Source organism: Notolepis coatsorum (genome assembly GCF_963971535.1).
Source record: "Notolepis coatsorum genome assembly, chromosome: 2".
Taxonomy (NCBI): Eukaryota; Metazoa; Chordata; class Actinopteri; order Aulopiformes; family Paralepididae; genus Notolepis; species Notolepis coatsorum.
Genome location: NC_140166.1, coordinates 69,200,407 through 69,213,598, shown reverse-complemented (window position 1 = coordinate 69,213,598; position 13,192 = coordinate 69,200,407). Strand labels below are relative to the sequence as shown.

At 37.8% G+C, this 13,192-nt stretch overlaps 1 protein-coding gene across 1 annotated transcript in view; it reads left to right on the top strand.

The window, feature by feature from the left end:
- Window positions 1–13,192, top strand: part of phkb (phosphorylase kinase, beta) — a gene marked incomplete at its 5' end in the record, with an annotated part of 318,550 nt that overhangs the window by 151,322 nt on the left and 154,036 nt on the right. Inside the window, 1 exon segment of the mRNA XM_084307537.1 lies at window positions 6,701–6,758. Within this exon segment, the coding sequence (XP_084163663.1) occupies window positions 6,701–6,758 (58 nt within the window).

Sequence of the window (13,192 nt, the reverse complement as noted above, 5' to 3'; positions counted from 1 at the left end):
GTCCTCCAATTTAAAAATGCCATTAAAGTCTGTCTATCTGTTGCTCATCTCCTGATAATCTCCATGGTGACAACAGATAACTGAGATAACATCCTAATGAAAGAAACGAGGGTAATTACAACTGACGCACACACACACATCATCTCTGTCGCTATGCTTCCAGGTACACCAGTGGTCAGGCGTGTGTGTGTGTGTGTGTGTGTGTGTGTGTGTGTGTGTGTGTGTGTGCCCACGTGTGCAGGTAAGCAATGTGTGTTTCAATCTAGATAGAGAGCGGGGGGGGGGGGGGGGGGGGGTAGAGAGGGAGAGGAAGGGGATGAGGGGGGGATGGAGAGAGAGAAACACACACACAGGCTATAAACCAGCCAGCAGGCCCTATGTTACTGGTAAACTACCTATCATTCATTCATTCATTCATTTTATTTTGTTTCGTACATGGGGGTACAGTTCATCTTTGCACAATATCACCAACATCTTTTTTATTTTTTTTTAACATGATACACCCATGGCCGAAAAGGAGCAGGATGAAGAAAACGTATGTTTCCTGCCCCCTTCCAAACTTCATATTTATTTTAACTAGTGCTGTCAATCGATTAAAATATTTAATCGCGATTAATCGCATGATTGTCCATAGTTAACTTGCGATTAATCGCAAATTAATCGCATTTTTTATTTTTGTATCTACCATAAACGGATCTTTTTCAAGTTCCAAGTTTTAATACTCTTATCAACATGAGAGTCAACAAATGCTTGCTTTATGCAGCCATTTAACACAAAAGGATGACCCTCATGCATTGCAAATTTGCATCAAATTCAAAACAGAGTGATGCACAAAATAACTTAAAAGAAAATAATAATTTAAAACAATGAATAAAGTGTGCATGAAATAATAGGGGAAAGAAAACGTTAGGAACTTGTTACATTCACCCACACAAGGGCTGAGTAATCACACCCCCCCCCTCTCTCTCTCTCACACACACTCTCCCAGCTCGCTTTCTCTCTTACCCTTCCTCATCTCTCTCACCCCCCCTCTCCCTCTCTATCTCACACACACTCTCCCAGCTCTCTTTCTCTCTTGCCCCTTCCTCATCTCTCTCACCCCACTCTCTCTATATATATATATCTATCTATACACACACACACACACACACACACACACACACACACACACACACACTTCAGAAACAAACATAGTATCAATGAGAGCATCAATAATACACCTGAGTGAAGTCTAGTAAAAAAAAAAATTACAAAAAAATGTAAATTAAAATCTTAAAAGTTAATTGTGAGTTAAAAAAAATAGTGGCGTTAATAGAATCGAGCGATACCGCGTTAACTTTGACAACCTTAATTTTAACATAATGGTCAGCTCAAGTGCACCTTACAGCTTAATAATAACACAGCATGGTTACATTATTTACAACCACAAAATACAGCAATGTAAATGTAAATGTACAGCAAATACCATTTAAAAAAAATCACATTTACTTGTCGTTACTTACAGTCGTCCACCTCACGTCAAGAGCTCAGTAAATTAACATAAACGCGTCTCTATCGCTACGTCTTATATCTCCGTGTGATTGTCACTGATTGGGCCTTTTAACCGCGCGGCGGCTGAACATAATTCCTCCTCACACTCTGAGTGATGACATAACCACCTCTCGACACCCGCTCTGTTAGCATGCTGCAAAGGACGTCGTTATGCAGCGCTCCACAACACACACACACACACACACACACACACACACACACACACACACACATACACACACACACACACACACACACACACACACACACACACACACACACACACACACACACACACACACACACACACACACACACACACACACACACACACACACACCTATACACACACACCTACACACACACCTACACACACACACACACACACCTACACACCTACACACACACACACACACACACACACACACACACACACACACACACACACACACACGCAGTGTAACACTTGGGATTATTCACGAGACGGGGTGTTGGTTTCAGGTGATTGGGACGCGTCTATTCGAATACCAACCGTGTTTTGCGAATCTGATTGGCCACTGACGTTTCTGGTCATGTGACATGTGCGCCCAATCGCGTGACGAGCTGTGTCTTTGCCCATTTCCGCGTCGAACAGCCTGCAAACTACCTAACGCCTAGTTTATCACTGGTTAAGCTTAGGCGACTCTTTCGAAGTTGGGTAAGGTTCGAGTTTGGAATCAGGGCTGGCGTTCTATCGCCCTGCTCTAAGACAAACTCTAACCTTAACCAACTTCGAAAGAGTGCCTAAGCTTAACCGTCGAAAGAACTTGCCGTCACACGATTGGTGCACATGTCACATGACCAGAAACGTCAGTGGCCAATCAGATTAGCAAAACGCACAAAATGGTTGGTATTCGAATATAGGCGATTGGGACAGACATGAAGGAGCATACACTGGGGCTGGGGCTGCTTTTTAATTTCTATCATCTGTCTGTCTCTCTCTATCTCTCCCTCTCTCTCTCTCACTCTTGCTCTATATCTCTATCTCTATCGCTATCTATCTCTCTCTCTCTCGCTCTCGCTCTCTCCCTATTTTCTCTCTGTCTCGTTGTATGTCTATTTTCCCTCTACAATTTCTGCAATCTGTCTCTCTCTCTTTCTATCTCTCGCTCTCGCTCTCGCTCTCTCTCTCGCTCTCGCTCTCGCTCTCTCTCTCGCTCTCGCTCTCTCTCTCTGCCTATTTTCTCTCTGTCTCGTTGTATGTCTATTTTCCCTCTACAATTTCTGCAATCTGTCTCTCTCTTTCTATCTCTCTCTCTCTCTCTCTCTCTCTCTCTCTCTCTCTCTCTCTCTCTCTCTCTCTCTCTCTCTCTCTCTCTCTCTCTCTCTCATTAATTCTGGGAGGTAAAAAAAACAAATACTAACCTTCTTACTGTCTTCTACTATCATGCACGCTTCCACTAATTAATCGTCCTTGTCTATATTACTACCTACTATACTAATATGTCTCTACTACTATACACTCAACACTGCAGCACTGTTTGAGGAACATTGTTACTCAGTTGTAAGAGTTGTACCCTTCCTGCTGACTTGTCGTACAGAACCTGTAAGTCGCGTTGGATAAAAGCGTTCAGCTAAATAGACTGAAATGTAAATGTTAGTGTAGTAGCTAATACAATGCTATGCCTCCGTGTTAACACCGCGATTCTCATCACTACAGAGGAGCCTAAAGGCACACAAAATGAGCAGAGCAATTTAACTTGATGTTGTCCTACTGAAAATCTGAGTGATTTAATGAACAAGACATTTTATAATAAAATAAACATATACTGTATTTGCTCTAATAGTCCTATCAAAGGTAATATATATATGCCTTTCATCTGGAGACGGCTGCTCAGCATAATCCATCAAATTAATTTTAATCTGTAATTAATTTACCATCTAAAATAGCGCTGGAGTTCCACTGCACTGTTAATCTTAATGCATGTCATTAATGTTGCACCACATGGGCTAAGAAGTAAGATATAGTGGTATGCATATACATGCAGAGGTGAACAGATAATATTGATTGATTGAAAATGTTATTAACAGATTGCAGAATGGGTACAATACAGTACAGCTCAATACACACAATTGTTAAAGGGATGCAGACCAGAGAAATACTTTCGTCTGGTTTACATCAGGGTCCCCCATTTTCAATTCATCATAACATATATGACATATCAGATCTACAAATATACAGTAATATGTATGTGTACACAAAGGGAGTCTAAAAAGAGAGTATATACATTTGAGGGGGAAGAAACTGTACATTGGAGGATGTTGGGTAGGGGGGGGGGGGGGGGGGGTCATGGTATACATACACATGTAGAGGGGTACAGATATAGTGGTATATAATGTACATACACATGTAGAGGTGCACAGATATAGTGGTATATACTGTACATACACATGTAGAGGTGTACAGATATAGTGGTATATACTGTACATACACATGTAGAGGTGCACAGATATAGTGGTATATACTGTACATACACATGTAGAGGTGTACAGATATAGTGGTATATACTGTACACATGTAGAGGGGTACAGATATAGTGGTATATACTGTATATACACATGTATAGGTGTACAGATATAGTGGTATATAATGTACACATGTAGAGGGGTACAGATATAGTGGTATATACTATATATACACATGTATAGGTGTACAGATATAGTGGTATATAATGTACATACACATGTAGAGGTGCACAGATATAGTGGTATATACTGTACATACACATGTAGAGGTGTACAGATATAGTGGTATATACTGTACATACACATGTAGAGGTGCACAGATATAGTGGTATATACTGTACATACACATGTAGAGGTGCACAGATATAGTGGTATATACTGTGCATACACATGTAGAGGTGTACATATATAGTGGTATATACTGTACATACACATGTAGAGGTGCACAGATATAGTGGTATATACTGTACACATGTAGAGGGGTACAGATATAGTGGTATATACTGTACATACACATGTAGAGGTGCACAGATATAGTGGTATATACTGTACACATGTAGAGGGGTACAGATATAGTGGTATATACTGTACATACACATGTAGAGGTGCACAGATATAGTGGTATATACTGTACATACACATGTAGAGGTGCACAGATATAGTGGTATATACTGTACATACACATGTAGAGGTGCACAGATATAGTGGTATATACTGTACACATGTAGAGGGGTACAGATATAGTGGTATATACTGTACATACACATGTAGAGGTGCACAGATATAGTGGTGTATACTGTACACATGTAGAGGTGCACAGATATAGTGGTATACTATACACATGTAGAGGTGCACAGATATAGTGGTGTATACTGTACATATACATGTACAGGTGCACATATATAGTGGTATACTATACACATGTACAGGTGCACATATATAGTGGTATATAATGTACATACACATGTACAGGTGCACAGATATAGTGGTATACTATACACATGTACAGGTGCACAGATATAGTGGTATATACTGTACATACACATGTACAGGTGCACATATATAGTGGTATATACTGTACATACACATGTATAGGTGCACAGATATAGTGGTATACTATACACATGTATAGGTGCACAGATATAGTGGTATACTATACACATGTAGAGGTGTACAGATATAGTGGTATACTATACACATGTATAGGTGCACAGATATAGTGGTATACTATACACATGTAGTGGTGTACAGATATAGTGGTATACTATACACATGTAGTGGTGTACAGATATAGTGGTATACTATACACATGTAGTGGTGTACATATATAGTGTTATACTGTACATACACATGTAGTGGTGTACAGATATAGTGGTATACTATACACATGTAGAGGTGTACATATATAGTGGTATACTATACACATGTAGAGTAGAGGATGACATCTTTTCGGGATTCCCGCGGGATGGGAGTCGATTTCACGTTGAATCACGTGATTGGGCAGGACCGGGAGTAAAAGTCAACGGGAGCAGAAGGGAGTGGGAACTACAGTATGACAACAAAATCAATGGGATTTGGATGGGAGTGATATATCGGTGCATCACTAATGTAAATGTTTGGTGGTTTTATATTTAACTATGGCAGACATGATGTGACCCATGTACTGCATATTTTATACCGAGGAAGAAAAACGGAGCAGGATTGGTAAACGGGAGTGGGATGGGAGTGGGATTCTATAAAAGTTTGGCTCGGGATTGGGACGGGATTGGGATCGGTCCTCTGTGGGAATGGGAGCGAGTGGGATTTTTTTTAAACTCTCATTTGGGATTGGGATGGGATGGGATTATTTATGTGGGAAGGAGCGGGAGTCAAAATCCACTCACATGCCAGCCTCTAATGTAGAGGTGCACAGATATAGTGGTATATACTGTACATACACATGTGCAGGGCTACTCTTCCCTACAAAGGCAGACGGCAGTGAAGTTACTGTGTGTTGCCTTTGTAGGGCAGAATGTTCTTGCAATGTTCAAGAACAGCCTTAAAATGTGTGATAGACCCTATAGAACCCTCAGAGCCTCTGAAACCTGTGTGCAGGGGATCTTTGATTAAACACCTGATCAGAAGAATAGACAATCAGAATTGTTTTTAAGTACATTTAAAAGTATAAACTTTTTAACTTTTACTCAAGTGTGTTTTTAGCCAGATACTCTGATTTGTACTGTACTTGAGTATAATTTCTGGCTACTTTTGACACCCCTGCCTGTGTGTGACAGACCCTATAGAACCCTCGGAGCGTCTGAGACCCCCTGCTTTCACCCAGCGGGACACTATAGTAGAATGTAATGTGCATATCATCAGCCAACATTATGCCAGCAAAACGCAATTACTATCATTCCACCGGCCAGCCATCCAGCAAAATGATCTCAATTTATATAACACATTTCATATATTCTTCCAGTTGAATGAATTTCACCGCTTACATAATGAAAATGAGTATTCGTCTCTCTCCTCTGTTCATTCTGTCTTACTATATGTCCATAGGTACCCTGCTCCATATGCAGCACCCTAATGTCAGATCCGTCTCTGCCTCACACGGCTCGCCCTACTGTGGAAAATAATACCAGTTATTCTCTCTCTCTCTCTCTCTCTCTTTCTGTCCTCGCAGCTTTTTGATGGAATCGAATGCCAGTTCCCCATATTTTTCATCTACATGATGATTGATGGTAAGTGTGGTTCTCATCAATAGCAGATGTTGTTATGATGCCATGTGTGATGCTCTCCTCTAGTGTGCTGCTCCTGTTCAGCGGAGGGATCTGCAGATGTTAAATACATGTAAATGTGCTTAAAAAAATATATATATATATATATAATACAGTATGATTGTGACATGACACAGCGGGGGCGCTGCCTTGTGAGAAGTGACTAAACATGCACTGGATTCAGACTTTGTACTCATCACATTCTGTACAGAGACGTTGTAATCATCACATTCTGTACAGAGACGTTATAATCATCACATTCTGTACAGAGACGTTATAATCATCACATTCTGTACAGAGACGTTATAATCATCACATTCTGTACAGAGACGTTATATTCATCACATTCTGTACAGAGACGTTATACTAATCACATTCTGTACAGAGACGTTATAATCATCACATTCTGTACAGAGACGTTGTAATCATCACATTCTGTACAGAGACGTTATAATCATCACATTCTGTACAGAGACGTTATAATCATCACATTCTGTACAGAGACGTTGTAATCATCACATTCTGTACAGAGACGTTGTAATCATCACATTCTGTTCAGAGACGTTATAATCATCACATTCTGTACAGAGACGTTATAATCATCACATTCTGTACAGAGACGTTATAATCATCACATTCTGTACAGAGACGTTATAATCATCACATTCTGTACAGAGACGTTATAATCATCACATTCTGTACAGAGACGTTATAATCATCACATTCTGTTCAGAGACGTTATAATCATCACATTCTGTTCAGAGACGTTATAATCATCACATTCTGTACAGAGACGTTATAATCATCACATTCTGTACAGAGCCGTTATAATCATCACATTCTGTACAGAGACGTTATACTAATCACATTCTGTACAGATACGTTATAATCATCACATTCTGTTCAGAGACGTTATAATCATCACATTCTGTTCAGAGACGTTATAATCATCACATTCTGTACAGAGACGTTATAATCATCACATTCTGTACAGAGCCGTTATAATCATCACATTATGTACAGAGACGTTATACTAATCACATTCTGTACAGAGACGTTATAATCATCACATTCTGTACAGAGACGTTATAATCATCACATTCTGTAAAGAGACGTTATAATCATCACATTCTGTACAGAGACGTTATAATCATCACATTCTGTACAGAAACGTTATAATCATCACATTCTGTACAGAGACGTTATAATCATCACATTATGTACAGATACGTTATAATCATCACATTCTGTACAGAGACGTTATAATCATCACATTCTGTACAGAGACGTTATAATCATCACATTCTGTACAGAGACGTTATAATCATCACATTCTGTACAGAGACGTTATAATCATCACATTATGTTCAGAGACGTTATAATCATCACATTCTGTACAGAGACGTTATAATCATCACATTCTGTACAGAGACGTTATAATCATCACATTCTCTACAGAGACGTTATAATCATCACATTCTTTATAGAGCCGTTATAATCATCACATTATGTAGAGAGACGTTATAATTATCACATTCTGTACAGAGACGTTATAATCATCACATTCTGTACAGAGATGTTATAATCATCACATTCTGTACAGAGACGTTGTAATCATCACATTCTGTACAGAGACGTTATAATCATCACATTCTGTACAGAGACGTTATAATCATCACATTCTGTACAGAGACGTTGTAATCATCACATTCTGTACAGAGACGTTATAATCATCACATTCTGTACAGAGACGTTATAATCATCACATTCTGTACAGAGACGTTGTAATCATCACATTCTGTACAGAGACGTTATAATCATCACATTCTGTACAGAGACGTTATAATCATCACATTCTGTAAAGAGACGTTATAATCATCACATTCTGTACAGAGACGTTATATTCATCACATTCTGTACAGAAACGTTATAATCATCACATTCTGTACAGAGACGTTATAATCATCACATTATGTACAGATACGTTATAATCATCACATTCTGTACAGAGACGTTATAATCATCACATTCTGTACAGAGACGTTATAATCATCACATTCTGTACAGAGACGTTATAATCATCACATTCTGTACAGAGACGTTATAATCATCACATTATGTTCAGAGACGTTATAATCATCACATTCTGTACAGAGACGTTATAATCATCACATTCTGTACAGAGACGTTATAATCATCACATTCTCTACAGAGACGTTATAATCATCACATTCTTTATAGAGCCGTTATAATCATCACATTATGTAGAGAGACGTTATAATCATCACATTCTGTACAGAGACGTTATAATCATCACATTCTGTACAGAGACGTTATAATCATCACATTCTGTACAGAGACGTTGTAATCATCACATTCTGTACAGAGACGTTATAATCATCACATTCTGTACAGAGACGTTATAATCATCACATTCTGTACAGAGACGTTGTAATCATCACATTCTGTACAGAGACGTTATAATCATCACATTCTGTACAGAGACGTTATAATCATCACATTATGTACAGAGACGTTGTAATCATCACATTCTGTACAGAGACGTTATAATCATCACATTCTGTACAGAGACGTTATAATCATCACATTCTGTAAAGAGACGTTATAATCATCACATTCTGTACAGAGCCGTTATAATCATCACATTATGTAGAGAGACGTTATAATCATCACATTATGTACAGAGACGTTATAATCATCACATTCTGTACAGAGACGTTATAATCATCACATTCTGTACAGAGACGTTATAATCATCACATTCTGTACAGAGTCTCTGTAATCATCACATTCTGTACAGAGACGTTATAAGCATCACATTCTGTACAGAGACGTTATAATCATCACATTCTGTACAGAGTCTCTGTAATCATCACATTCTGTACAGAGACGTTATAATCATCACATTCTGTACAGAGACGTTATAATCATCACATTCTGTACAGAGACGTTATAATCATCACATTCTGTACAGAGACGTTATAATCATCACATTCTGTACAGAGACGTTATAATCATCACATTCTGTACAGAGACGTTATAATCATCACATTCTCTACAGAGACGTTATAATCATCACATTCTGTACAGAGCCGTTATAATCATCACATTATGTAGAGAGACGTTATAATCATCACATTCTGTACAGAGACGTTATAATCATCACATTCTGTACAGAGACGTTATAATCATCACATTCTGTACAGAGACGTTATAATCATCACATTCTGTACAGAGTCTCTGTAATCATCACATTCTGTACAGAGACGTTATAAGCATCACATTCTGTACAGAGACGTTATAATCATCACATTCTGTACAGAGACGTTGTAATCATCACATTCTGTACAGAGACGTTATAATCATCACATTCTGTACAGAGACGTTATAATTATCACATTCTGTACAGAGACGTTATAATCATCACATTCTGTACAGAGACGTTATAATCATCACATTCTGTACAGAGACGTTATAATCATCACATTCTCTACAGAGACGTTATAATCATCACATTCTGTACAGAGCCGTTATAATCATCACATTATGTAGAGAGACGTTATAATCATCACATTATGTACAGAGACGTTATAATCATCACATTCTGTACAGAGACATTATAATCATCACATTCTGTACAGAGACGTTATAATCATCACATTCTGTACAGAGTATCTGTAATCATCACATTCTGTACAGAGACGTTATAAGCATCACATTCTGTACAGAGACGTTATAATCATCACATTCTGTACAGAGTCTCTGTAATCATCACATTCTGTACAGAGACGTTATAATCATCACATTCTGTACAGAGACGTTATAATCATCACATTCTGTACAGAGACGTTATAATCATCACATTCTGTACAGAGACGTTATAATCATCACATTCTGTACAGAGACGTTATAATCATCACATTCTGTACAGAGACGTTATAATCATCACATTCTCTACAGAGACGTTATAATCATCACATTCTGTACAGAGCCGTTATAATCATCACATTATGTAGAGAGACGTTATAATCATCACATTCTGTACAGAGACGTTATAATCATCACATTCTGTACAGAGACGTTATAATCATCACATTCTGTACAGAGACGTTATAATCATCACATTCTGTACAGAGTCTCTGTAATCATCACATTCTGTACAGAGACGTTATAAGCATCACATTCTGTACAGAGACGTTATAATCATCACATTCTGTACAGAGTCTCTGTAATCATCACATTCTGTACAGAGACGTTATAATCATCACATTCTGTACAGAGACGTTATAATCATCACATTCTGTACAGAGACGTTATAATCATCACATTCTGTACAGATACGTTATAATCATCACATTCTGTACAGAGACGTTATAATCATCACATTCTGTACAGAGACGTTGTAATCATCACATTCTGTACAGAGACGTTATAATCATCACATTCTGTACAGAGCCGTTATAATCATCACATTCTGTACAGAGCCGTTATAATCATCACATTCTGTACAGAGACGTTATAATCATCACATTCTGTACAGAGACGTTATAATCATCACATTCTGTACAGAGACGTTATAATCATCACATTCTGTACAGAGACGTTATAATCATCACATTCTGTACAGAGCCGTTATAATCATCACATTCTGTACAGAGACGTTGTAATCATCACATTCTGTACAGAGACGTTATAATCATCACATTCTGTACAGAGACGTTATAATCATCACATTCTGTACAGAGCCGTTATAATCATCACATTCTGTACAGAGACGTTGTAATCATCACATTCTGTACAGAGACGTTATAATCATCACATTCTGTACAGAGACGTTATAATTATCACATTCTGTACAGAGACGTTATAATCATCACATTCTGTACATAGACGTTGTAATCATCACATTCTGTACAGAGACGTTATAATCATCACATTCTGTACAGAGACGTTATAATCATCACATTCTGTACAGAGACGTTATAATCATCACATTCTGTACAGAAACATTATAATCATCACATTCTGTACAGAGTCTCTGTAATCATCACATTCTGTACAGAGACGTTAAAATCATCACATTCTGTACAGATACGTTATAATCATCACATTCTGTACAGAGACGTTATAATCATCACATTCTGTACAGAGACGTTATAATCATCACATTCTGTACAGAGACGTTATAATCATCACATTCTGTACAGAGACGTTATAATCATCACATTCTGTACAGAGACGTTATAATCATCACATTCTGTACAGAGACGTTATAATCATCACATTCTGTACAGAGACGTTATAATCATCACATTCTGTACAGAGACGTTATAATCATCACATTCTGTACAGAGACGTTATACTAATCACATTCTGTAGAGAGACGTTATAATCATCACATTCTGTACAGAGACGTTATAATCATCACATTCTGTACAGAGACGTTATAATCATCACATTCTGTACAGAGACGTTATACTAATCACATTCTGTACAGAGACGTTATAATCATCACATTCTGTTCAGAGACGTTATAATCATCACATTCTGTACAGAGACGTTATAATCATCACATTCTGTACAGAGACGTTATAATCATCACATTCTGTACAGAGACATTATAATCATCACATTCTCTACAGAGACGTTATAATCATCACATTCTGTACAGAGCCGTTATAATCATCACATTATGTAGAGAGACGTTATAATCATCACATTATGTACAGAGACGTTATAATCATCACATTCTGTACAGAGACGTTATAATCATCACATTCTGTACAGAGACGTTATAATCATCACATTCTGTACAGAGATGTTATAATCATCACATTCTGTACAGAGACGTTATAAGCATCACATTCTGTACAGAGACATTATAATCATCACATTCTGTACAGAGTCTCTGTAATCATCACATTCTGTACAGAGACGTTATAATCATCACATTCTGTACAGAGACGTTATAATCATCACATTCTGTACAGAGACGTTGTAATCATCACATTCTGTACAGAGACGTTATAATCATCACATTCTGTACAGAGACGTTATAATCATCACATTCTGTACAGAGACGTTATAATCATCACATTCTGTACAGAGACGTTATAATCATCACATTCTGTACAGAGACGTTGTAATCATCACATTCTGTACAGAGACGTTGTAATCATCACATTCTGTACAGAGACGTTATAATCATCACATTCTGTACAGAGACGTTATAATCATCACATTCTGTGCAGAGACGTTATAATCATCACATTCTGTGCAGAGACGTTATAATCATCACATTCTGTACAGAGACGTTATAATCATCACATTCTGTACAGAGACGTTGTAATCATCACATTCTGTACAGAGACGTTATA